General features: G+C 51.0%; 1 protein-coding gene across 4 annotated transcripts in view; it reads left to right on the top strand.

Annotated features, from left to right (window-relative positions):
• The first annotated feature begins 282 nt into the window (after positions 1 to 282).
• The window catches only part of WDR90 (WD repeat domain 90), a 30,480-nt gene continuing 5,096 nt past the window's right edge, over positions 283 to 25,666 (top strand). For 2 of the 4 annotated variants that reach the window (XM_064462139.1, XM_064462140.1), the window contains exons 1-36: positions 328 to 427; positions 773 to 864; positions 981 to 1,157; positions 1,449 to 1,587; positions 2,056 to 2,226; positions 3,161 to 3,284; positions 4,048 to 4,115; positions 4,210 to 4,319; positions 5,247 to 5,477; positions 5,945 to 6,013; positions 6,673 to 6,783; positions 6,879 to 7,024; positions 7,330 to 7,387; positions 8,941 to 9,059; positions 9,258 to 9,419; positions 10,182 to 10,312; positions 11,441 to 11,557; positions 12,103 to 12,338; positions 12,798 to 12,937; positions 13,718 to 13,848; positions 15,116 to 15,246; positions 15,721 to 15,882; positions 16,167 to 16,295; positions 16,823 to 16,956; positions 17,054 to 17,091; positions 17,569 to 17,688; positions 18,100 to 18,282; positions 19,129 to 19,229; positions 20,165 to 20,267; positions 20,714 to 20,835; positions 21,206 to 21,361; positions 22,785 to 22,979; positions 23,264 to 23,432; positions 23,783 to 23,894; positions 24,451 to 24,622; positions 25,397 to 25,519. In XM_064462139.1, the coding sequence (XP_064318209.1) occupies positions 418 to 427; positions 773 to 864; positions 981 to 1,157; positions 1,449 to 1,587; positions 2,056 to 2,226; positions 3,161 to 3,284; positions 4,048 to 4,115; positions 4,210 to 4,319; positions 5,247 to 5,477; positions 5,945 to 6,013; positions 6,673 to 6,783; positions 6,879 to 7,024; positions 7,330 to 7,387; positions 8,941 to 9,059; positions 9,258 to 9,419; positions 10,182 to 10,312; positions 11,441 to 11,557; positions 12,103 to 12,338; positions 12,798 to 12,937; positions 13,718 to 13,848; positions 15,116 to 15,246; positions 15,721 to 15,882; positions 16,167 to 16,295; positions 16,823 to 16,956; positions 17,054 to 17,091; positions 17,569 to 17,688; positions 18,100 to 18,282; positions 19,129 to 19,229; positions 20,165 to 20,267; positions 20,714 to 20,835; positions 21,206 to 21,361; positions 22,785 to 22,979; positions 23,264 to 23,432; positions 23,783 to 23,894; positions 24,451 to 24,622; positions 25,397 to 25,519 (4,692 nt within the window). In that variant the 5' untranslated portion in view covers positions 328 to 417. Of the gene's footprint in view, positions 428 to 772; positions 865 to 980; positions 1,158 to 1,448; positions 1,588 to 1,631; positions 1,936 to 2,055; positions 2,227 to 3,160; positions 3,285 to 4,047; positions 4,116 to 4,209; positions 4,320 to 5,246; positions 5,478 to 5,944; positions 6,014 to 6,672; positions 6,784 to 6,878; positions 7,025 to 7,329; positions 7,388 to 8,940; positions 9,060 to 9,257; positions 9,420 to 10,181; positions 10,313 to 11,440; positions 11,558 to 12,102; positions 12,339 to 12,797; positions 12,938 to 13,717; positions 13,849 to 15,115; positions 15,247 to 15,720; positions 15,883 to 16,166; positions 16,296 to 16,822; positions 16,957 to 17,053; positions 17,092 to 17,568; positions 17,689 to 18,099; positions 18,283 to 19,128; positions 19,230 to 20,164; positions 20,268 to 20,713; positions 20,836 to 21,205; positions 21,362 to 22,784; positions 22,980 to 23,263; positions 23,433 to 23,782; positions 23,895 to 24,450; positions 24,623 to 25,396; positions 25,520 to 25,666 lie in introns of those variants that run through there. The other 2 variants (XM_064462142.1, XM_064462141.1) reach the window with 2 other exon arrangements.

Genomic DNA, 25,666 nt, shown 5'->3' on the forward strand with positions numbered 1-25,666 from the left:
CCCCGGCTCTTTCCTGCAGCTGGGCCTGAGGAACGACGCCTTGCTGCAAGAGATCCGAGCTGCCCAGCAGCGTCTCGGCTTCGGCAACCCAGCCCTTTGAACCCTCCGCCCGGTCCTCCGAACCCCGCCAGCCCCCAGTCCGGACCTCCAAGCCCCCAGCCCGCGCCCCCGGGGGCCGCTCACGCCGCGGCCCCGTCCCACATAAACTCCCCGCGTACCGAGGACTCCTCTCCGCCTCTACCTCGTACCCGTGACCGCGGCAGGAGGGGCACACCGGGACGCCCACCCGGGGTCCCCGCCCGGCCGAAGGGGGCGGGACGCGAGGGGTCACGTGACGCCCCCGCGTGGGCGTGGCGCCGGGCGGTGCGCGGGGATTGGCGGCGGCCGCGCGGGACGGTTGAGTCGGCGGCGCGCGCCATGGCGGCCGGTAGCGGCTGTGGGGTGCTCGGGGTTACCGGGGCTTGGGAGGGGTTACGGCGGGGGCCCTGGGGGAGCGGTGGCGACGCCGGGCATGGGGGTGACAGCGAAGCTGGGCGAGGGACTCGGAGCACGGGTGTACCGGGGGCATCGTCGGGGCTGGAGGGGCGTGGGCGTACCGGGGCCGTCACAGGGAGCGGAGGTAACGGGGGGGGTCATCGGGCTCGGGGTACGAGGGCCACACCGGGGCTGGGGGCGGTCGGGAGGGTACTGGCGGGGGCCCCGGTACGGGGGGAACGGGGGGTCCCCGGGCGGGGTGCCGCACGCCCACCCGTCCTGGTGCCGGTACCGGCAGCCTGGCAGCGGCCCTACCTGAACGTCTTCAAGCACTTCCGCGTGGAGGAGTGGAAGCGCTCGGCCAGGGAGGGGGACGTGACCGCGCTCACGGTAATGGGGGGCACCGGCATCACGGTAACGGAGTTGGGGGGCACCAGCCACGGGCAGGCAGTGCTGACACACACACACACCCCCTCCAAAATCACCCCTTTCTGTGGTTTCGAAAGGACGCGAGGCTGAAGGGAACAGTCTACCGGATCCGGAGCTCCGTCCCCGCCAGCAGCTACCTGCAGCTGCCCCGGACGGGGACGCAGTCGCTGGGGCTGGTGGGACGCTACCTCTACCTGCTCTTCCGGCCCATGCCCCACAAGCACTTTGTCGTCCACCTGGACGTTGCCACCGAGGTAGGTGACACAAGGCTAAGGACCACCATCCTTAGCGTCATGGCCTGATTGAAGGGCCAGCGGGCAGCCGTGGTGGTTGTCTGCACTTGGGGGTGCAGAATTTGTCTGGTCTTTGGTGTTGCTGGGGGGGTTACCCCAGGCTGGAGATGGTTTCCATGCTTGTGGCATCTCTACTGGGGACAGGGGACACGGAGGGAACGGGGGCACAGCCACATGCCTTCTCCACTGTGGCATTTCCCTGCCAAAACCACCAGGGTGACTAAAGCTCTGTGTGCATCTCTATCTTCTCAGGAAAACCAGGTGGTTCGCATCTCTTTCTCCAACCTCTTCAAGGAGTTCAAATCCACAGCCACCTGGCTGCAGTTCCCCTTTGTCTGTGGAGCAGCTGACGGCTCAGCATGCAACCGCACAACCAGGACGTCCAGGCGCGGTGAGGAGCGTGTGCAGTGCTGCTCCTCATGGCACAGTTGGGACTGGTCTGGCACATCACCACCGAAATAAATAGTCAGAAAATAACTTGAGTTCAGAGGTTGACTTGATGCGTTGGAGGAGGGAGAAGAGTGGTGGTCCTGAGCAGGAGACCCTCGGCAGCTGGGAGGGAGGGACGTCCCCAACCCTATTCTGCTGAGCAGTCCCAGGCCGGGCACAAGCCCACAGGGGCAGTGGGGCTGCTTGTCTGTCCAACCCCACCCCTGTACCACAGTAGTGAGTTATGAGGCGCCTTTTCCAGTCTCCTGTCCTGGCAGAGACAAGCCAAGCCTGGTGGGAGTCTTGCGTGGTAAATACTTTTTACTTAAATGCGTTAATCTCACCTCTCCTGTTCTGCAAGGTCCACGGTCCAAGACCTGTAGCATCTTTTCCCACCTTCCCTTTTGCCACCTGCGGCTCTCTTCCCCAGATCTCATGGGAGCAGCCCCTGCTGACGTGCGCTGGACCTGCCTGGTGCTTGATCTCCACTCCATCCTCTCTCTCTACGTCAACCGCTGTTACAGCCACCTGAAGAGCATTAAGCTCTGCTCCAACCTCTTGGTGAAAAACCTCTGCACGAGTGACTTGGTGTTCGACCCAGGTGAGGAGCTGAGACCCTGGGGTGGCCTCAGGGTTTCTTCTGGATGGAACCCATGCGGGTTTAAAGCTGCTTTTGCAGGTGTGATGCCAGAAGGGCTGTTAGCCCGGGCAGAGCATGAGGCTGCCGTGACTGTAGAGGTCAGAAAGGGTAAAATACTCAGTGCGATGTTAAGTTTCATGTGCGCTGGTGAACACAGTCTCCTGACCTCTGGATGAAAGCGTCCTCTCATTTTCCAGCTGTAAAGCTAAATTATAAGAGCAACGTTAAATATCTTACCAAGGTTAGAAACATTTTTCAGGGGGAAAAAAACCCCAAAGTTATAATGAAACCTTGCTTCTCCAAGGGCTGTGCTTTTATCTGCTGGAAGAGCCTGTGGGTTTTTTTTTTGTCTCTGAAATCATCCAACCTACTTAGCGTGGCAGAGATACTTCGGTCAAAACCTTTGTTTATGCTTCTCTTCTTTTGTGCTGGAAATCTGCCTGAACTGACTGGCCCGCTGGAAGCATCAGTGAGGAGGAGGTTATAGATGCTGCTTTTTGGATTCCTGAAATTTGTTATATCTCGAAGACTTTCACAAATTTACAAACGCATGAAGGAAAGAAGACAAGAAAATGAGAACAGAGCCTTAACACAAATCACGTGAAGCTGCTGAATCTCTGAATAGGAAATAGCGTGAATCTTGGGCCTGGGGGATTTCTAACTCCATACCAAGGGTTTATGCTCTGGATTTTTTTTCTTTTTGAGGTTGAGAGTTTCAGGAATATCCCTGTGCAAAGGTGTGTTAGTTTGTTACGGACCTTGGGGTTATAATCTTTGTTTTTCAGGTGTTCTCAAAGAGGGAAATGGTGTGTGCCCGTGCCCCATGGGAAACTCATGATCTCAGCCAGTTCCATGGGGCTTGGAGAACTTACTCTCTATATCTCCTTGCTGCCAGGTGTGACCTTCTCTGAGGCCCGGCAAGCCAACCTGGCCTGCCGTGGCGTCGCTCCCATGCCACGGGAAATGGCTTTCCCCGTGCCAAAGGGGGAGAAGTGGCACAACCTCTACGACTACATCAGGTATGGCTGCTCCTGGCTGCGCTTGAACCCACCGCAGCGCTGAGACCTCCCCGTTTCCCAGGGGAAGGCAGGATGGATAATGCCTCTTAAGGAATGACAGATCCGGACAAACCTGGGGCTTGAATGGAGACATTTTGGTCATCTCAACTCCAGCATTTAGGTGTCATTAACACACCTACCCTGCTCTAAGCTTAATTGCTGATCAGTGATGTTTTGGGGCAGGAAAAAGGCTGTAGAGCATTCCTGTGCCTGGCATTAATGCCAGTCCTGTATCTCAACAGTTTCTTGCTGGGATTGCTCCTGTGGCTAACGTAGCATAATCCAAGCCTTTCTTCTGTGTGTGCTGCTCCTAGGGAGCACTTCAGCCTCTTGCTAAGTAAAAAGGTGGTCTGACAGGGGCTGCTGCGCTGTGATTGGCTGTAATGCCTTATCAGGGGGCAGACGTAAGCACATCTTTGGTGCTGGGCTCCTGTCGGTGGTGAGGTTTTTGCAAGAGAACTCTGTCGGTTATAAGTTGCTGTACATCACAGTTGTCGGCTTAGTGGCATTGCCTGCAGCACGCAGCACTGAGCTAACCACTGGAGAGTAACGCTGTAGATCAAACCTGGGAGATGCTTTAGTGTCCCTCTATTTGGGACAAGAGGGGGAATCTTATAGGAGACAGCGAAAAGGCTTTTGTGCCAGGCAGTGAGTTATCACATGAGATTCCTGGGTGCTGGTGCAGCAGCCTGGTTACATGGCACCTTTCTCTGATTTTGCTCAGGTTCCCATCCGAGGGCTCCAAGCTGGCTTACGACTCCATCCAGAAGAGCTGTCCCGGTCCTGTGGCAGGTGGGAAGGCTGCGGATGGCAGCCCAGGCTGCACCGCCCCGGGTGGATGCCTTGGGTTTCTGAAAGAGCCCAACCCGCTTCTTGTGTCACGCAGGTGGCCAAGTCTTGGAGGACCCTGTCCACCAGCTGCCCCAGCCGGTGACACTCACCAAAGCAGTCCGTGACCGACTGTCCCTCATCCATCAGATAACCAGTCCCAAAGCTGTAAGTGCACCATGGAAGAGGCTGCAACTTCTTCCTTTCTGTCCCCCATGGAGTTTTTTCCCCCACATCTTGTCTCTGAGTTCCTTTATTTAGGATGTAGAAGCTGCTGTTGTCCATTGCAGCTGATTTGGGCAGGTCAGACCCCTGATCTGGGTCGGTTGACCACAGCCCTGCAGTTAATGACCGGGTGGTTCAGTCTGGCATAGTACAGAGCAGAGACAAGACAAACACCAAGTACCTCATTATCTCCAGACATCTATCCTCTCTGTCTCAGCTGAGGCAGCAAATAGTTGTTGCCTTAAAATTACAGGTAGGAAATGAGGACTGGAGACTAAAGAACTTGATTGGTTGCCCTCAGGAAGCAGAGCAGCGTGTGGAGTCCAGATTGCTGGGACTGCAGACACCTGCCCTCACTGCTGATTTCTCCATCCCTGCTGGCAGTGCTGCAGGAGCTGGTGCTCAGATTGGTTTACCAGACAGCGTGGTGATAGGCTTTAGGAGAGGGACTGGGGGAAGCCATTCTTCTCATGCTGTGGAGAGGGAGGAAATGAGGAGCATGCTGTCCTAAACCAGGATAAGCCGAGCTGGCTGGCCAGGGGCTTTTAGCTTCCTCTGCTCACTGGAGAGAGGGCAGGTCTTCCAGAGACTGTTCAGGGCTGAATCTTTCTTGGGACTGTGGTTTGGTTCTGGAGGAGGTGAACTGCGCACGGACAATGCTAGGAGAGTAGGGAGAATGGCTGGTTAACATACCTGGCCAAGTCAGGTACCCACAGGGATGCACTCCATCTGTGTTTCTCTGTCCTTGTTTGTATCGCTGTGAAGTGTTGCTTGGGAGAGATGCAGGTGTCTCCCTGTCTCTGCCTTTGCAGTGGGTGGAAGGCACTGGGAGGAGGGCTGATCTCTGTCTGAGGCTTTGCTCTTCCTCAGATGCCACATCGGTGTCCTGTAATGACAAAAAGCATCCCTGAGGTTCACCTGGCAGCCCCAGGGCCTCTGAGAGCCGTGCCTGCTGGGGACAAGGAGCTAGAGAAGGACAAGAGACCGCACAGCGTGGGGGATGCTGGGCAGTCACCGGCAGTCAGTGATGGTGGCATCCACGTGTACGCTTACCAGAGGAGTGAACAAAGCATCCGAGCCATCCGCACTGGCTCACAGGAGGTGGGTGAAGTACTGAGGAGTCACAGCAGCCCAAGGGTGGCTTTGTGGGGCTTATGGCTGATGTTTGTGAGCCCAGCAGAAGCCACAGAGGGAACACAAGCTTCAGACTGGAGTTTCAGTTAATCCTATGGAGTCCTTTTGCCGGCATGAGTTTTTCTGACTAGCAGTTCTTTCCGCTAGTATTATACTTGCCTTGAAGGAGGCATGCTGGGAAGGGCTGGCTGTAACCCCCTAGCATGGGTGGGAGAGCTGCTTAACACTGGGAAATCCCAGCACCGCCTTCCTTCCAGATTTGACTTCTGCCAAGTTAAATGCTTTAAAGCCATCCCCTCTAACAGGAGAGAACTCAAAGCTGCCTCTGTGCTTTAGAGAGAAAAGAGCAACAGGGACAGAGGGACCCTCTGGGTAGAGAGAGGACCTTAGTCTTGCTCTAACTGCGATGGTGCTGTCTGTTGGGTTTTTTTCAGGGGCTCCTACCAGATCCCATCCTGAAGCTGAGAACAATTATTGGCTTTGGAGGCTGCAGCACCAAATGGGTCAGTAGCTCGGATGGTTTGGGGAGTTCATGGGTAATCACATTGATTTTTTTTTTTTTTTTTTTTTTTTCCCCCCAAGGGCATCAAAGGCAGCAAGAAGTGCCACCCTTCCTGCACTTTTTCATGGGGAAAATGTCCCCAAAGCAGATGGGCACGAGCTTATGTTTGTGCATGAGTCTTCAGCTGTTATGATGGTGAATTAGAAATTATGGGAGCCTTTTAGATCTCATGACTTCTGTATTTTAACATGTTAAAATAAGAGCTGCTCTGTCAGGGTCTGGAAAGGAAGGGCTGTGTCCTGGATTGTTTCCATGGGGCACTGTGCCTTGCAGGAGCCCAGCTTGTGGTCTGTGTTAGGGTAAGGAAAGGGTTGTTTTGGTTAAGCCAGTTCAAGGCTCTGCCAACAACAGGATTTTCCCTGTATCTGCTGTTCATGTAGTAGAAATGATTGGTACGGCAAGTCCACTGAATTAAGTAGGATGTCAGCTGGGCTCTTGGTTTTCCTTTGTGAGTTAGAAGAGTACTTGTATGGAAGAGCATCCTCTCACCTGCACACGTGCAGCAGATCTCCTGTTGAAGAAATCTCTGCAGGTCCAGCCTAGGACCTGGGGCGCCTCTGGAGGACCTGCAGCCTTCGCATTCCTGTCTCTGTCCTGCAGGCACTGTGGACTCGGAACAACACTGCAGTGGTCTACCCCTGCCATGCTGTTATAGTGACCCTGCAGATCCAGACCAGAGAGCAGAGGTTCTTCATTGGACACACAGATAAAGTGAGCGTAACTCTTTACACAGCAACGCTGTGCTTGAACCCTATGTCCCCGGTCCCAGCTCTCATCAAAAACATCTTACCTTGTGCTTTCTGCAGGTGTCGGCGCTGGCCTTCAATGGGAACAGCACCTTGCTGGCTTCAGCACAGGCCGGTCCCCTGAGCGTTGTGCGCCTCTGGGACTTCCCGACCGGCAGCTGCCTCTCAGTGTTTAAAACCCATGTCCACTCCCTCTTGTCCCTGAGGTGGGTTTCAGCCTGCATGCAGGGGTGCGTTTGGGTGGGCTAAGTGTTGCAGCACAGCAGCTTTTCTGTGCCATTCTTGTGTGATAAACTGGGGGTGAATTATAGCTCTCCTTCAGCTGCCTGTGTTTATCACCAAGACCTGCTGGCAGTTGGTCTGGCACAGCTGGCACGCTGCCAGCTCTCTCCTGAGCTTATCCCTCAGGTCTTGCTGTCTCCCCGTACCTGAATTTGTCTCCTTGTATTCTCTGCTGAGATGCACTTGGGGTATAAGGAGCTGCATTTCACCAGGTGGCCTCTTCTTGCAGCTTTTCCTACAGCGGAGCCATTCTGTGTGGCGTTGGAAAGGATGGGCACGGCAAAACGGTGAGGACTGAAACTTGGTTTTGGAGCTTTCCCTGCCCTGCAGGGACATGAGATGGCTGTTTTCCCAGGTTATGTAGTTAGTTCGTAGACAAACCTCTGCTCTGAGCTTTCCTAGATATGTTCTTCAGTGTAGCCGAGGGAGATCCCTTTCTCATTAGCTGCCTAGAAAATACTTCTCTTCTAAATGATGCTTGTTAGTGTTTGTGTGCACAATTCTCCACTGCAAACAACCAAATCCTTTTGAAAGCAGCCTGAGGAGATGTGCTTGGATTGAGCTTTGGGGACATTTCTGTTCCTGGTGTGGTCCCAGCTAGGGGAGCAGCCAGGGCGATGAAGGCAGCTGTGTGATTCTGCCTGTACCTTGCAGGGATTGCTGCAGGCTTACACGCGGCATTGCCACCTGCCTCCACAGCCGTTCTGGCCCACCGGGCTGAGGGGCACACATGTTTGTGTGGTATTTTGAGCTGGAAGGCTTGTAAGCATGTAGTGGAGGAATGGCAATTGAAATGAGAGGTTCAGCACTGACTAGAACAAAAAAATCTTTTATAGCATTTAGGGCAAGATGCGAAGTTTAATTTTTCAGTTCTGAGCTTCGCAGTCATTGCTGCTGGAAGGGATGCTGGGCACTGAAGCTGCCACCCACCAATGTAGCTAGGGAATGATGCAGATCCCACGTGTAGTGGTCAAAAATAAAACTGTTTTCAGGGACTGGGGGTTTTGCTTTATCAGTGGAACTGTTTTCATCCACTGATTGCTTATCGACAACCACCAGTAATTAGCTGTGCCATTGCTAACTGCATATTGCCTGCAGGAAAAACCAAACAGCGCTCCAGTTTTTTTTTTCCTGGCATGCGGCAGCAGTCTGTGATCCGGGTGGGAGCTGGCAAGCTGAAACTGGGGAGAGGGGATCAAAAGGGCGAAAGCACGATGGGAAAACAGGGAGTGCTGGGGACCTGGCCCAGACCACCTCTCCCAGGGTGATGCCCCAGCCAAGGGGCTGCTGGGTCTGTTTTTTAACACTTTTCTGAAATGCAGAGCATCAAATCACATGCATTTCTTCACCCCTCTCCTCCTTTGGGGAAAGGGTCGGATTCTTTTGCCCTGCGTGATGGGTTCCATGAGCACGCAAACCCGCATCAGAGCAAGGTGCTGTGAGAGCCAGTGCAGCTGGACACATGCTACCTTCAGCTCTCATGGACTGGCTCAGCCCTAGTACAGCTCTTATATCTCAGTAGGCAGAATTCCCACTCCTCTGTGGATTTTCTTTCCAAGCTTGAGCCCTGTTGCCAGGCAGCCCTAGAATTTAGAACATATAATTATGGATGCCAGACAAGCATATTGCCATGAAGCTTTGCAAAGATGTTGGACTGTCCTAAACCCTCTGTGCAAAAGAATTTTTTTTTCCCCTACTTCAATTCTGTTATTGATATTCTGTGCCCAGCTCTGGAGCAGGCTTCTGTATGTGCAGCTGGTTAGCTTCTGTGATGAAAAGCTCTTTTGCTGCCAAGGTTTCCACATTTGAGCAGCTCTGCCATTGTGTCGTCTTGTTTCAGACGGTGGTGGTATGGAACGCTGCTCAGGTGACCCGTGGTGGAGAGGTGGCCATGCTGGCCAAAGCGCACACAGATGTGGACATCCGTGCCTTGAAGATTGCTTTTTTTGATGATACCAGGTAGCGTGCAAAAATAAAAAAAATCAACCTAAAGCATTGGTTCTGGCACAGCTGTGGGGGGAATTGTGGTGCTGCAGCCGTCTGGTTGCCATTCCTGTTCTTGGTCCTCGCTGACGGTGGGTGGCCCTTGGGGAACTGACCTTTCACCAGGGGTTGGAGAGTCCTGCCCTGGTCCTCATGCAGTCTCTCCTGGGACAGGATGGTGTCGTGCGGCCGAGACAACATCAGGCTGTGGCGAGTGCGGAGCGGAGTGCTGCACTCATGTCCTGTCAATCTGGGCGAGTACCATTCCCTGGAGTTCACGGACCTGGCCTTCGAGGAGGGGCATGTGGCTGAGCGGGAGCCAGAGGACCGCACGCTGTAAGGGGCTGCTGGGCTCCACCGTCACCCATCCTCAGGGCAGCCTCCCAGGAGGGAGCTGTATGGCTCTCTGATGCCTTTAGCATCCTCCTTCCTCCCTCTCTGCATGAGCATGGCATTTTGCTTGGGTTTTTCCTGCAAAATATAGGTGCCTGCTGGAGATGGGGGAGCCTCTCCCCTTCTCAGCACACTTTGCTTCCCAAAAGAGGTTTGGCTGCTTGCAGAATAGCCCAAGAAATGGGTCTTTCCTCTTGCCATACTGATGTTTTGCCATATTTAGTGAATCTCTCCCCCGACCTGAGGCTTGTGGTTAGCTTTCTGTTGGCAGCAGGAGTGTGGTACATATCCTCTTGCATATAGGCAGATACATGCTTGATTTTGTTGTTTTATTTTAATCATCAAAACTAGACCTTTGTTGCTACTGCATACTCTTCCGTAAAGGCCAAACTGTCAGCTCAGCTGGACCTGGCCTACCCTGGGCTGCGTCCTGTGGCAGAGAGAGGTTTCTTTCTGAAGTCTATGCCAAGCTTTTAGCTCTTTTGCTAATTAATGTTTCAAAGGGACAAGAAATAAAATAGGAAGCTCTGAGTTGGTTGTAGATTTTTAGGGTAGCGCATGGAAAGGTGCCCTTGGACACGTCGTTGACCTGTTAGGTTACTGTGAACCTGAATTGCTTTCCATCAGGCAAACAGTTACTAAACCACGCCAGCATGGCTCTTCTTAACCCTGGGGTGCCAGAGCAGGGGTCTCTCTCCTTTACAGCTTCGTCTGCAGCAAGAGCGGCCACATCTTGGAGGTGGACTACAAGAATGTCTGCATGAGAAGCGCGCGGCGGCTCCTGCCCGCACAGCCCCGGGGCTGCCAGCAGCTGGACAAGACAGGCGGTGCTGCAGGTAGGAGAATCTGCAGGCAGGGAGAAGTGGACCAGCCAGGGAGCACCTCAACCATCATGAGGGGCAGAAAGACATCTGGTTAAATAAATCAGCTATTTACCTACTGTTAAGGATTATTTTGGGTTGATTAGATCATTGCTAGCTATTTTACTCTTAAGTACTGCAAATAATCTTCCTTAGTACAGCAAAGTATCATTTTAAGAAAGAATTTTAGCATTTTAAATGCCAATTGCACTTTCAGAGAAACACTACTTTTAGAAACATGAAATAAGGTCTTAATTTGCTGATGGGAATCTTAATGTAGAGATGGAAAAAGAGCTAAGCAGACCAATGAAGAAGATGAATTTGGGGATTTTTTGCATTATTCAGCCTCTGCATAGTGTTTGGGAAATCTTTGTTGCTTTGTACTTAGTGCTACAGCTTTCAGCTCTTCCATTAATTTTAACAGCAGGAAGAATTCACTTTCAAGTGTGATTTCTCTGATATCGTAAAACTTAGTGCATGGTTTGCTTTGGTAAGTTGAGCTAATTAATCTAGAGTGTGCCCTTTGAGAGGTATGGAACTCTGGTTCTCACTTCATGGGCAAGAAAACGCCCAAGAAGAGATGAAATTATGTCCTTGGATGTCCTCCTGGTAGCAGCGCTGGCTCCTGCAAGTGCTTTGGCCAATGAACTTTACACCTGTATCAAAAAATCCCAGTTTCTGTCGATCCGTATTTTCCCTCCCTTCTCACTATGCTGCAGAGAGGATTTGAGACACAGAAATGAAAGGGTTTTGCATCTCGGGCAGTTAATGTAGGACATCTAGGACGTCATTTGGCACAAGATCCTGTTCAAGGCAAAAATATGGCAGGGTTTAACAAGTGGTAGGAATTTTCTGTGCCTGGTGATAATTGCATGATGGTAAAGAGGAGTGCAGGTAAGGGATGGAGACTGAACATGTTTTAAGTCCTGAGAAGGGCTACCTGAGTCTATACCGTCAGTCACCATGGGATTCCTGTTGTCATCTTCTGAGACTTCAGCTACTGGTGTGGGTGAACCATTGGACTCAGCTCTGGGATGGGGGGACCCTTAGTTCAAATTTTCTTCTTTCGAGTGTACAAGGTAGTGTTGTTTTTTGGGTTTTCAGGCCCTGGGATCGCTATAAACAGTATTAGTGTCTCCTCAACCTTCTGTGCCACGGGTTCAGAAGATGGCTACCTGCGGCTGTGGCCCCTGGATTTCTCAGCTGTCATCTTAGAGGCAGGTGAGTAGAGCTGGGACCAGCGCTTCTGAGCTCCACATCTCCATCAGCCTGCTGCTGTAGAGCCAAAGCTCCACTGCCATGTCTCCTAAAGAGATTCTCATGAATGAGGGCATCTTTTATGCCTGCTGTCTCTAGGGGTGGCTGGCTTGGAAGTTTTTTGCTTCAACAACAATTATTCGTGTTCATTCTTGTAACTCTTGAAGGAGAAAGGCAGGATCTCCTGGGTGAGAGCAGGCACTCGGTCTTGATTTCTGTGCCCTTGTACCCATGGCTCTTCTGTCCATGAAAAATTAGGGGAGAAGTTGAGCAGTTCTTCACTCGTTTTGAAACAACCACCATAACAGCAGAGCCCAGGGACTCCTAAAAAGGGCAGAGGCTAATTTGTTGCTAAACTCAAACCTGCAAGCGTTCAGTCCTGAGGTCTTGTGGGATGCTCATCCCTGTGTGCACTGCTTGCCTAAATGTGACTCTGGTTCAGTAGCTGTGCTCCAGCTGCTGCTGCTCCTTTTCCAGGGAGGTTTGCTGATTCCTGTGTCTTTCCCCAGAGCATGAAGGTCCAGTGAGTTCTGTCTGCATCAGCCTAGACAACCGCAAAGTCTTGTGCACAACCATTAATGGGAATCTGGGCTACCTGGATATCCAGTCCCGCGACTATAACACCCTCATGCGCTCTCACGAGGACTCCATTTTGGCATTCTCAGTGGAGGGGATTTGGAAGCAGATGGCAACGGTGTCTCAGGACAATACCATCCGAGTCTGGGACCTTGTCTCCATGCAGCAGGTAGGTGAGACAAGAGCCAGTAGGTGTCTTGCATTTATTAATAGTCTGCCTAGTCTCTGTTTAGCCTAGTTATCAAAGCTCCACAGTTCAAGAGCCCTTAAATGTCTGCCCTGAAGCATGTGGGCTAGCATGGGCAAGAAATCCTTCTGGAGTATGTAGTTCCAAGCGTTTTAGCTTAATGGATAATTTGGCCTCAGCTTCTGAAGGTGTTGTTAAACAAAAATAATTTCTTTTCCTCCATCTTTTGAATATTGCTTTTTAACACATAACACAATACCAAAGGGCTTTATCTGAATGCCCAAAGACCCAGGTCTTCACTGGGCTTTAGGTCTAGGCAGGATGAGATTTCTGTTGTGGGACATGCTCACGGTGGAGGTCTGGGGCTCTTTTGGTGTTAGGTATGGCTGCTGGGTAAAGCTTTATCCAGCTTTGTGCCTGCGGTGTGTCTCTTCTCTGCAGCTGTATGACTTCACGGCTGCAGAGGAAATGCCGTGTGCTGTGGCCTTTCACCCTACCCAGCAGATCCTGGCCTGTGGCTTTGACAGTGGGATGGTGCGGACCTTCAGCTTGGCTGCCTCCAGTCTGCTGGTGGAGCACAAGTAAGCGCTTGCAGTGGGAGCTGCACTGGGGCAGGGAAGGGCCAGGAGAAGTTTAGGTTGGATATTAGGAAAAAATTCTTCATCAAAAGGGCTGTCAAACATTGGAACAGGCTGCCCAGGGAGGTGGTTGAGTCTCCATCTCTGGATGTATTTAAAAGAAGGGTAGATGTGGTGCTTGAGGATGTGGTTTAGTGGTGGACTTGGCAGTGATAGGTTAGTGGTTGGACTTGATGATCTTAAGGGTCTTTTCCAACCTTAACAATTCTATGATTCTATTCTGTGATTCTAACTGTGGGTGTCCCGGCAAGAGCTGCAGTAATAACCATGGAGGTGGGAAAGTGCTTTTCCTGAGCTCAACAATCCTCATGTCCCAACTGAGTGGTTTTTCAGGCAGAGATAGCCTGCTGAGCCACGGCTCTGGGTGGTAAGAGTCCAACCTGCAAAGGTTATGAGGGCTTTCTATATGACTTCCCGGTGGACAGTTGGCCAACAATAGGAACAGTCTTGTCCTAGAGAGCAGCTGAACAGGGAGACCCTGCAAGCCTCAGCGTGGGAAGCAGAGAATGGACTCCAGGGACAGCTGGAGTGCTGCACTTGCTGCTCAGTTTTCCAAAAAGTTGGAGTGTTGAGTGTTCTGGGCTGCTGCAGGCATCAGCACAGTGGGGCCCTCTGCCTGCCCCTGATGATTTTGCTCCCCTGGGTTCTTCACACTGCTACTGTTTTCTGGCATTTTGGTTTTTTGTCCTCCTCCCCTTTTTCAAGTTTTCTGCCTTCTTTCAGGCAGCACCGGACTATGATCACTGGACTGACCTTCTCTCCAGATGGCATTTTCATGTTCAGCTCCTGTTTGCAGGGAACTCTGGCTCTTTACAGCTGTAAGGCACAGAAAAGCCACGTCTTGAGAGTCCTTGGTAAGACTTCGGGCTTGTGGGTTGTCTGTCATCTTTTTTTTTATTAGCACAGACATTTTAGCACCAAAGCCAAACCAGACTCAGCCTACTCAGAAAGGTATTTTATGATGAACCTTCTGAGCTGTGTCATTTGTGTTTATACCCTATGTGTGCACAAACCCTAGTGACCGCCATCCCTTCCCTACCCATCCTGCTTTGAATGCTCTCAGCTTGCTCAGTGTTTTGATTTCATGAATGGGCTGGAATCGCAGAAACCTGCCCTTCCAGGTCTGGGTTCAACAGTACATTGCCTAGAAGCAACACAAGTGTAGGGTCTTCCTACTTATTCATGCCCAAGCCCTGACTCTTTCCATTTTGTGGATGTGCAGTTTAATTTGTTTGAACTGGATCATTTCCCTAATCCTGCCTGCAGCACAGCTGCACGAAGAGCCATGCTGGTGAATAGAAAAGTGGAGAGCTTCAGGCAGGGGAAGCAGTGCAGGGGCAAGGCAGTTTGGAAACATTAATGTCATGTTTAATGTAGGCTTTTGAAATTAGCTGTGGCAGCACAAGCTTGGGCAGGGAAAGGGAGCTCTATTCTGCAACATTGTACAAAGAGGAGGATCCTCCCCCAAGAAGTGTGCAGTTGAAGTAGGTGGAAAAGGAACAGGGGCTCAGAGATATCAGGGAATTTGTCCAAAATAGCCCAAGTTTGGTGTCAGTGCTGTAGCTGGACCTTCACATGCTGACTCTGCTCTGAAGCAGTGTTCCCTGCCTGGCTGTGTTCCAGGGACAGAACGGGAATTTTGGTAGTGGAATAAAGATAATTGCTCTGATGTCTGATTTTTAGACCTTTGGGTGTATTTGCCCACCGGACTGAGATCAGTGTAGTGGGGTTCAGCACTGTCTTCATTCTGCACAGGATTCAGACACCCAGGCTGCAGCTGAGATCTGATATTTATAGCTCCTTCTGACAGGATCTTGTAACACAAAAATCATTTTATTCCCTTGACTTTGTTCTGCTCTCCTTAAAAACACCACACATTCAGACAGGTGACAAGCCATATATCTAGACCTTGCTTCAAGGTGGTTTACTGCATGCTTTGGATGTTACAGATGAAATTGTAGCATGTTCTACAACAGAAGGTGCTTATATCTCAGGCAAGAAAGTTAACCCAAGGCTGATTCAGAGGCAGGAGATGCTGGTCAGCAGCACTGTCACAGAGTGAGCTGACTGCAGCATGGGCTTTGCTCCTGTCTTCACTGTCTCTCTTGCTGTGGCCCTCAGGCAATGTGGTGGCCCAGGATGCTGGGAATAGTTCGGATGCTTTGGTCGTCAGTGGGGACAGCCGTCTCATGGCCTTTGTGGGTCCCTCCAAGTATGTTGTGACCGTGATGGAGGCCTGCTCTCTAGACGAGGTACCCAGCAAGCTCCCCTTGTTCCTGGGGGAGGGTGGGGAAGGGAGCATGTGCCACAGGAGAAATTCCCATAGACTGCATTAGATGAGATAGATCAAGGATCTCGGGCACCAGCAATGTTGGAGAGGGCCCTTCCCTGCGCAGCAGACGCTTGCTCCAAGTGCTTACGATGAGGTTTTTTTCCTCTTCTGTGAGGTAGAAACAACAATGTCAACGTTTCTTGTTCTCCAGCTTCATTCCCTTCTAGAAAGATAATGTGGAGAAGTCTTGTGTAGACTGTCAGCTCTGACTCCTCTTTGTGAGCTGCATTCCTGGGCAGCAGGGACATTGCCTGGACCCTGCAGCCCCTCATTAGATGGGAAGGGAAGGGTCTGGGGGGCTCCATAGCCTTGTGTTAGGAGAGCCATGGGAGGCTCCAGAGGCTTATGCAGTATTTGCTCCAGGATGTTTGATCAGTAGCTTCTTGTTTCACAGCTGCTGAAGGTGGACATCAGCATCCTCAATTTAAACACCAGAGCCTCGGACTCTGCAGTGAGAGTCTGCTTTGCTCCGGTGCCTCGAGGCGAGCTCCTGGTGTCCACTTCTTCCAACAAAATCCTTGTGCTTGATACAAAAACGGGACGACTGGTGCGAGAGGTAGGACACTATGAAATTCATGCACTGAGGTCTCGTGTCATGTGGGGCTTGGGCACTTCATATCACTGTAGGAGGCAGGAGGAGAGAAGTGCTCATCCTGGAGTTCACAGGCTTCAATGAAACACGAATGGCAAACACATTGCTATCCTGGTGTGGTCACATTCAGGGTGAGCCTGAGCTCGTCCTTGTTTTCCATGCTGTTGCACTCCTGTCCTCTTGCTGAAGCACAAGTAAGGACAGGAACTAGCTCAGTTAATGCTATTGGTGCTGTTTCTTGTCCTCAGGTGTCTCCTGTGCACAAGCTGTCCTGTTCTTCCTTGGCGCTGAGCAAGGATGGCAGGTACCTGCTTACTGCTGGCGACAAAGTCATCAAAGTGTGGGACTATCAGATGCGCTTTGATATCAACTTCCAGGTACTGCCCACAGAGTGTCACCCTGATGAAGCATTTCTGAATCCCTGGAGAAGAGAGCAGCAACTGTTCCCAGTGTGGCTTGGCCCAGGGACCCCAGTCCCAGTTTGCCCAGCAGCTGAGAGAACCAGCCCTGTTCCCACATTGTGATAACACACTGCACTGAGCGTGGGCTGGGGCTGCCAAAGCACTGCACCTAGTGAGACCCTCTGCAAAGGGCAGAGGTAGGCGTCACCTCTGTGCTAGGGACAGAGCCACCCAGAGAAGAAAATGGCTCACCCAGGGTTTCAGAGGTGTTGAGAGCTACAGTAAGACTTTGGGGGGTTTCAGCTTCTGCTTGTTTCTCCAGATTAGCATGTTGAAGGTCAACTCCAGGTTGATCAGCCCCTGGGTCTGAGCACTGTAGGGTGTGCTGCTGGCCTCTGAGGGGATCTTTTGAGGAGTGTAGACACTGGCTGTACAGGGCAGTAACCACCATCCTGATAGGACAGGTGTGGTGATGGAGAAGTTCAAGGCGTGCTCTCTCGCAGGTATACATTGGCCACTCGGAGCCAGTGCGCCAGGTGTCCTTCACCCCAGACCAAGGGCACGTCATCAGTGTTGGTGATGCCATCTTCCTCTGGGATTTCCTGGCTCTGCCTGCGGAAGGGTCACCCCCAGCCCGGTAAGTGCACAGTGCTGGGCAGTGCCTTCCCCTGCTTCCCATCACCTCCCCTGCCCCATCCCCTCTCAGTGTAACACTGATCTCCCTGCCTTTCTAGGGCTCATTCCTCTGAGTCTGATCTGCTGCCAGGAGCTGGTGAGTTTGCCCTCCTCCCATGAGTTGTGCTGGCCGGCAGGTTGGCAGCTCTTCTGCAGCTGCTCCTCGTGGCAGAGGGTAGGGGTCGAGGGTTTTTGGTTCCTTCGTTTGGTGGGTCAGATAGCAGAGGGGTAACCAGCTAATTAACCCCAAGGGACAGTCTTCAATTAACAAGCGCCTCTTAGTGGGAGTCTGCCAAGGAGGGGATGTTCTGAGCAGAGCTGCTCTGGGTTTCTTGGTAGGTCTTTCAGCTTTTGCCTTCCGTCTTTCCCTGCCTCCATCTATTGTGTCTTCTTTTTCCCTGCCCTCACTGTCCCTCTCTTTATTCCCCTCCTTTCTTGAAGGATGGAGAAGTGGGTTCTCCTGCATAGGAGGAAGCTGGAGAGACAAGCTTGGAGGTGTCACCATCAATCAACTCAGGAGGATGAGGGGATCTAAGGGATGAAGGAAGTTACACAAACCCTTTTCTTTTCACAGAAGGGAGCTCTGAGAAGCTAAAGGATGCCTCTGAGACACCTCGGCAGACAGTTCCTCTTCCATTGTTGTCATCACCACCATGTTTGGATGTCGGCTCTGTCCACCAAGCGGGATGTCCAAGTAAGAGGAGCTTCTTGCAGGAAAGGGGAAAATTAATCTTGTTTTAGGAAAAACTCCTTACCTAGTCCAGCACCATCCTTGGAGCGATCCTCTTCCTGCAGACTGACAGACCAGTCTGCACTTTCCTTCCCCTAACTTGGACAAAGCCAGCCAGAGGTGTTGGGGTTCAGCACCGCTTTATCCTTTCCTCTCCTCCATAGACTAAGATGGTGGCACAGCTTCTCTGAGGGCTATGGTAAATACCTTGGTGGACGTACTCAGGAGGAAATGTCTGCTTTGCCTGCCACCCTGACAGATGGGCTGTTACACAGAGCAGGAGAATGACACTGCCAGAATCAAAGGGTTTGTCACACATGAAGCAGTCCTGAAGGACACGGATGGCTCTGTTCTCACACTAGTTTTTCTCTTTAGGTATTTTCTCCGAGTCAGACAAAGAGGAGGAGGAAGCAGGTCTGCCAGGCAGCAGCAGGATGGTGGCAAAAGGAGACAAAGATGCCTTGGTCCTTGTGATGGAGTCGGTCAGAAATGAGGAGCTTGTTGTTAGGCCCAAAGTGAGGCAGGAGAGCTCGAGGTCTCCTGGAGAACCAGCAAATGGTAAATCAGTGTATTCCCATGTTGTACAGAGCTTGACTCCTTCGGGGCATGGTGTGTGCAGGCCTGCATGGCAGCTTGGTCTATCCCTGAAAACTAAAGATCATTATTGATACGGTACAGGTAGACCCAAACACGTGCTCTGAGTTGTGAGACAAAGGGCAGCGATGTGTTCCTCAGGGGTTTTCCCTTGGGTGTGATTTACCAAGGGAAGTCAGTATTAAGGGAAGATCATGCTGGTCCCCAAGACTGCTTGTTTTTCTGGCTCTTTCCCTGCTGCTGCTTCTAGGCACACCAGAAGCCCCTCTTCAGCTTGGAGCCAATATTGTCTCTAAGTGGCACGTTCTATTAAACCCAGCTGAAATTAAAGCTCCCAATGTCTCTATTAATAGATGCACAACCTCAAAGCTGCAGCAGTTCATGGTGAGCTGCCAGAGCAGACAGCTGCCAGCACTCAGCCCCAGGCAGGACTTGTTGGAAAGCCTCAACATAAAACTGTGCCTCTGCCGCTCTCATTAAAGACCTCTTTCTAGCTGTGTGGCTTATGTTCTTGCAGTGATGCCCAGGACACACAGCGTGGATGCCCTTGGGCTGTTTGCAGCGTGGTACAACTGAGTGGGATGACAGGGGGAGGCAGATGTTCCTCCTCTGCTCCTGGAAAGCCGGTGCTTTTCCTATGGCTACTCATGTAGGAGTGCGTGTGACGCTGCAGTCTGATTTTTGCCTTGTACATTTTTGCATGCACATACACAGTGCCTGAATGGACAGCAAGCCACAGCCTAGCTTCTGCTCCTGAACCATTCCCAGGAGCAGCATCCCATAGGTACTGTTTGCTTCTTTGTGTGGCAGAATCCAGGAAGGAGACCAAAAGTCCCAAGTCCCAGTGCTCCATCCGCCCTGATTCCTACCGACATTTCACTCCTCGCTTCAAGGCATCGGTGCTCCCCCAGGTGAGAGTTGTGCTAGGGCTGGTTACCTGGGCAGGTGGTGAACAGGCATTTTGGGGCTGGGATAGGTGGATTTTCCAGATTGTTTCCATTTTGTTCTCTGTTTGGAAAGCAATTTGTGAAGTATACCCCTGGGCCTGATGTTCAATTAAAAACTCCTAATGTTAGTTCCCCTTACTCCTCTATGTGCAGCTCTTTCCAGACTAGTAAAAAGTGAGTTTTGATCAACTCTTTTTCTGTTCAGCAAATCTGCATACATTTTTATTCAAAAGAAATGGAAATGGCATGTGCTATTGAAAGTGAAAGACGAGCGAGCAATGGAGTGATTCATCATGTACCCATATTTGCAAGCAGATGTGTTGGCAGAGCAGGCTGGGAAAGGCAAGCCATCCAGTGTAGTGAAGATAGTCAAGGCACAGCTCTCGCTCTGTTAACAAACAGAGCAATAATAAAACAGAAACATAACCTTTTCCTAAGCTTTGCTAAGCTGTGCTGGGAAAAAAGCTACACTCACCTTGCACCCCCAATTCTCTCCCCTGTCCCTCAACCTGGTAGCATTTTTTTTTTCTCCCACTGGCTTCCTGTTGAAACATCTACAACCCCACGTCAGCAAAACCTATTGAACTCTTCCGGCAGGATTAGCAGCTGTTCATTGTCTGGTCAGTTGCTACCAGCCTGTTTTGTGCCCCATCTAAAATCATCTGTGCCTGGTTTTGCTGGTGCAGTTTCTCTTTTCTATGTGTAAGTGTGCACTCTGGTATTCATCTGTTGATGTGCTGAACTTGAATTGTGTGAGTATTGACATGAATTTGCGTGTAGGGAGTGTGAGGACGTCTGTGTCCTTGTACGCATGCTTTTTCTCACGTGGGTGTCAAATGTACCTGACTCGGCCATCCTTCTGAGAGCTTGTTTTAAGCCAGTGTCTATTTTTCTTGCAGAGTTTCTTATCTCCTCCAGCTGGCAGTGAGGTCTTGAAGCTGAAAGCAGTGATCGGCTACAATGGGAATGGCAGAGGGAATATGGTGTGGAACCCGGACACAGGTACACCAGGAAGGCTCTGGAGGGGCAGGAGATGTGTGTACTGAGCCAAGCTGTGATCTAGCTGTTGGGTTGGGATCTTTGCTTTAACACAGGGGTTCTTTGTGTTGGTAAAATCCAGTAACCCTTCTGTGCTATTGGCAAACATTAGCTGATATGGGCAGACTCAGGTTTCAGTTGCTGAGTGGATAGAGCAGAAGGGAAAGCTCTCACAAAGGCCATCTTGCCTTCTCCAGGCTGTCCAACAGTTTTGCTTTGCTCAGGTTAGGGGAAGCAAGACCTTACTCGACTCTCAACCTGATGGGAAGGATGCTGACATGCTGTGTAGAAAAGTCAGCTTTTATGTATTACCAAAAAATAGAATTTTCCTGAATTGCAATGTAGTTTGTAGTGGGTGCTGTATGTGAAGCCTTTACATGGAAACATCCCATCTCCTCCTCCTTTGCTAGGCTTCTTTGCCTACACCTGTGGCTGCATCATCGTGGTTGAAGACCTGCATTTGGGATCACAAAATCACTGGCTTGGCCATGCAGAGGAGATCTCTACGCTTGCCGTCAGCCATGATGCCCAGGTGGGAGAGGCTTCTGCTGCCCCGGGCTGGGTTTTGTCTGTGTCACTTTGGGCTAAAGGAATGTCACAGAGTAAAATCCCATTTATCTGTTCCTTCTTCTGCCTGCGGCATGGAGACCTGGGCTTATGGAAATAAACGTTTTTGGAGCCTAGCTATCCATTGTGCTGGCTCAGTGTGACAGTAAAGGCTGCTCCCTTCTTCTGGATGATGCTACCATTCCCTCCTGCCATCAGCTGATGGTTGTTCTCACAAAGTTTTTAATTTGCCAACCACAAATTCTTAATTTGAGACTAACAGTTGCTAAGACTAACTAATGAATTGTTCTCTAACTACTTACCAAGGTCTCAGTGACAACGTATTGTTCTGTTAGGTTCTTGCCTCTGCCTCAGGAAAGAGGAATGAAGACTCCCATTGCCAGATCTGCATTTGGAACGTCCAGCGTGGGGTTTGCACAGCAAGTCTCTTCCATCACGAGACGCAAGTACAAGCCATGGCATTTTCCCAGGATGACAGGTTTCTTGTTACCCTAGGTGAGTATTCCTGTAACACCAGGTGTGGGTGCAGGAGTACACTCTAGAGTAGACAGCTCATGGGAGAAAGATGTATAATACCTGCAAGATGTGTACCAGGCTCGCGGGTATGAAGTTGTTCTTGGTAGCCTCGGCACAATGGATAATGCAGCATGTAAAACTGTAAGTGATCTTGTGTCCTCTGGGGAGTGACCACCAGCAGAAGTTCTCTTCGCAGCTCAGCGTGCTTCCAGGGCACTGTAGGCAGCGTTTCGAGGGGAAGCATGCACCCTGTGCATCTCAGCCATGGGCATGAATGCTGGGCTACCTACAGCTCCCCTACAGTTCTCTCTTATTGCCTCAGCTAGCTCAGTTTTTCTTGAAGTTACGGTGTTCTCCTGGCTCACTAGTGCTTGTTAAGCTTGTGTAAATAGTTTGCAGTTACTATAAATAGTATCCAAACAGAAAAGCTGCCTTCTGGACTTCTTATTGCTGCTTAGGTGGAATTGCATGGGTGTAGCCAGGCTACAAACTGTGCGCCTCGATGCCAGCACAAGATGGATACTCAAGCTGTCTGTTTTGTTGTGGCAGGGGACATTTAAAGGACAAATATGCAATTAGTAAGTTCTTGTTTTGCACGAAAGAGGACCTGTGGAGCAGGCAATACACTCTCTGGGCTGGTGAGTCTGCCCTTGGGAAAAAAGCAAGCTCTGCTGGAGAGGAAGAGAGCTGTGTGCTCTCCACAGAGCAGCATGGGAGAGGAGCCCTCCTCCTCCAGCTCCAGTCTGGGCTGCAGAGAAAAGAAAAGCTGAAAGTCCCCTCTGAGATTATGGAGCCTGGGAAAGGCAGCAGGAGAGCACTGTCCTCCAGAGCTGTCTGGGAGCCAGTGATGTCTGCTTTCACCAAGGCTAGTGCCTTCTGCTGCCACCCAGATACCATGGCTTCCATTAGGCTCAGCTCCCACCTCAGCTTTGACCTCAGCAATGGTGGCAACCCTTTCTTATTTCAAGACTGTTGTTAGCCCTGAGCACACAGTATCACTGGAGGGCTTGTGTGGGGCATATGTTGAGGTGGCAGTAGCTCCTAAGGATGTAGAAACAGCAGAAAACCTGCTCTGCCTGCTGAAATCCCTACTGTGCCAGCCAATGGCCAGTTCAATGCTGGCTGCAGACCCTGCTGCAGGGCCAGATTCACTGCAACCTCTAGCATGAAGTGTCAGGCCAGTTATATCTGTCCTTAACTCAGATGAGGACCCATCATGTCGAGCAGCAGTGTGGAAGGAGCCGTGTCCATGTCTGGGATGGTGTTTGCAGCAGTTGTCTCTGAACAACTGGACAAAGAAGTGACACGGTTGATGGGTGTGTGCAGCATGTATGCTTGCAAGCATGTAAAGAAACACTGAGGCTGCTGACCTTCCTTCTGCTGTCTTTCCTGTTCTACCTAGGGGACTACAGTGATCAAACCGTTGCTCTGTGGAACACCTGCACTTACGAACTTGTGTCGTCGACTTGTATCTCAGAGCCAGTCCATGACGTGGCTTTTAGTCCTTTTTCTCAGAGAGAACTGGCCTGCGTGGGGAAGGGAGCTGTGATGTTTTGGCTGTTGGAGCAACAGGGAGATGATGTCAACCTCAAGGTAAACCTGTTTTATCTTCTTTTAAAATTTCTGTTCAGCACCTCTGACTTATTTTCCAAGCCCCTGATGAGTGCGATGGAGGCTCTCTCCCCACAAGACTCTGAGAGCTGACGATTTCTCTTAGTGAGATGGTGTTGGCTGGCTGTGAGTGGTTTTCGGTTGTATTTGAGGCATTAACTGCATGAATTGAGAGGAGGGAGGAGGTTTTTGTGTTTGGTATTTTTTTTCCCCTATGTAGGTAAGCACCATATTCTTTGATGTTTCTGTTTTATGTGCTCTCCCAGGTTCATCGGGCCCCTGCCCCGGATCTGTTAGGGCTGGTGGAGCTGACCTCTCTTTGTTATGGTGCCGACACTATTCTTTATAGTGGGACCAATTCAGGCCAGATCTGTGTGTGGGACACCGAGACTAATCACTGCTTCATGACATGGGAGGCTGATGAGGGCGAGATCGGTGGGTGCAGGTGCCCCAGGCATCTGCCAGGGCTGTAACAAATTCCATGGGAGCTTGTTAGGAAGGAAGAGCAATGAGCTTGCAGGGTTCTGATTTTAGCTATGCTTGGAAAACCAATTTGCTGAGTTGGATACAAGATGCATGGGGTGGTAAGGGATCTGTGACCTGGGTTTCCTCAGGGTCCTGAGGGGTTCACCTCTAGTCTGTAAAAACACTGGGTGTTGGGCTGTTAAAGACCCCTGGGCCCTGCCCAAATGAATCAGCAGACTGGCTGTCAGGAGCACACCTTGGGTGACAGCCAAAAGTGGTGGATATTCATGGGTGCCCTTCATTCCCCTGTGGCCTCTTAGGTGTGCTGGTGTGCCGGCACAACAGGCTGATGAGTGGCAGTAACACGAAACGCATCCGCCTGTGGGCAGTGGCCACTGTGCCGGAGCTGAAGCTGAAAGGTCCTGATGCCAGGTAGGTGATTGTGGGTCCGGCATCCCTGCTGTTCTCGCATCCGTCTCTTGAGATACTCTTCCCCTCCTCTGCCAGTTCCCAGGAGCTGTCTGAAAGGTGGCTTTTCACAGACAGACATCGGCTCTGCCTGCAACCATGCTACTTCTGTTGCTCTTCATCCTTAGCTTTTCCTCTCCATCCTGTGACTGCTGATTCTTTCTGTCTGGATCTTTTTACTGAATTTTTACCACGGGTACCTGAATCCTCTTAATACTGGAAATGGGTGGAGTTTGTCATGCCTGAAGTTTGTGTTGGTGATTTGTAGGAACTCCTTTAATAGAATTAGTGAAAATACATTGCCTTTTGTTTCTTCTCTTGCACTATTGCATCCCTTATTTTCTTTCTTTCCTGTGAAAGATGGTTGCAGTGCAAATGCAATGGCAGTCACTGTTCAATGTACAGGATCTCCCAACTGAAGCATTTAGCTGCAAACATGTGACTTGTCTCACCGCTTTTAAAGAAAGCGGAGTGGCTGTTCCAACAGTTGAGCCAGTCCTTCTCACATCCTTTCCTCCAGGTCTAGCTCAGTGCTGCTAGAACATGAGATCACCCTTGATGGGACAATAGTCAGTGCAGCCTTTGATGACTCTCTAGACATGGGAATTGTGGGCACCACGGCAGGAACCCTGTGGTACATTAACTGGACAGAGAGCACAAGTATCCGACTAATCAGCGGCCACAAGAACAAGGTTAGAGGTGCTGGGCAGGGGTGGTTTGTCCCACAGAACAGTGAGCGCTGCATGTGCTGTCTGGGCCCTGAGAAGGGCATGTGGGCTCTGCAGCGTTCCCTGGTCTGGCCATGGGAGAGGTCAGGGAGCTGCAGGGCTCGCTAGTGCTGATGGGACAACGTGGAGGAGTCTGGAAGAGACGTGCACCCTCAGGAGTGTACATCAAGATGTCTGAGCTCATCCGCTCTACCCTTAGGTGTTTAACAGCCTCAGCCTCAGCCTTAGAGCAGCTGTGGGCCTTTCTGCTGGAGTGGAAAAATGTGGTTTGCAATCACTAAGGCTTCATTCCTGAGTGCTGTGACTCCTGCCTGCCTTCTGTGTGCTAGCTGGACTACCATATTGGATACTGTTTTCTTTGCCTAAAACATTAAAAAAACAACCAAAACCAAAAACACTCAGGTGAAGAATGACTGTTTTGAATTTTGCTGTTGCTTTGGGGTATCTTTATACTACAGACAGAAGATTTCAAATGATAGAAGAAAAGGTATTTTACTTACACCTATGTTGCATAGCGCCTGGTCCTACCTTTGGGGTTAGGTATACTGGTTTCCATAACAAGCCTAGTTATCAGCCCAAGATTTAAGCACAAAACCACCCCACCTTCCTTTATATCTGGGTCTTGTCTGGTGTCTCCCATGAGAGGGGCCCTGGGGGATGAGAGGGGCAGAGGAGCTGATGTCGTCTAGGCTGTGGCATTTGTACGGCCCCTGTTCCCCATCTCTGTTCTCGCTGCAGGTGACTGAAGTGTGCTTCAGTCCTGATGAGACTCACTGTGCAACGTGCGGGGAAGATGGCAGCGTGAGGATTTGGACTCTGGGCAGCATGGAGCTGGTGGTACAGTTCCAGGTGCTCAACCAGGTAATCGTTTGTGGTACATCAATCTCTTCCTCTTGGTAGAGGGCACAGTCCACTGCTTGGGATTGCACAGACTGCTGCATCCTTGCAGGGTAGATTAAAACTGGAGAAATACTTGCAGGTGGAGCTTTTAATGCACTTGATTGCACA

This window comes from Phalacrocorax carbo, chromosome 10 (assembly GCF_963921805.1).
Source record: "Phalacrocorax carbo chromosome 10, bPhaCar2.1, whole genome shotgun sequence".
Classification (NCBI taxonomy): domain Eukaryota; kingdom Metazoa; phylum Chordata; class Aves; order Suliformes; family Phalacrocoracidae; genus Phalacrocorax; species Phalacrocorax carbo.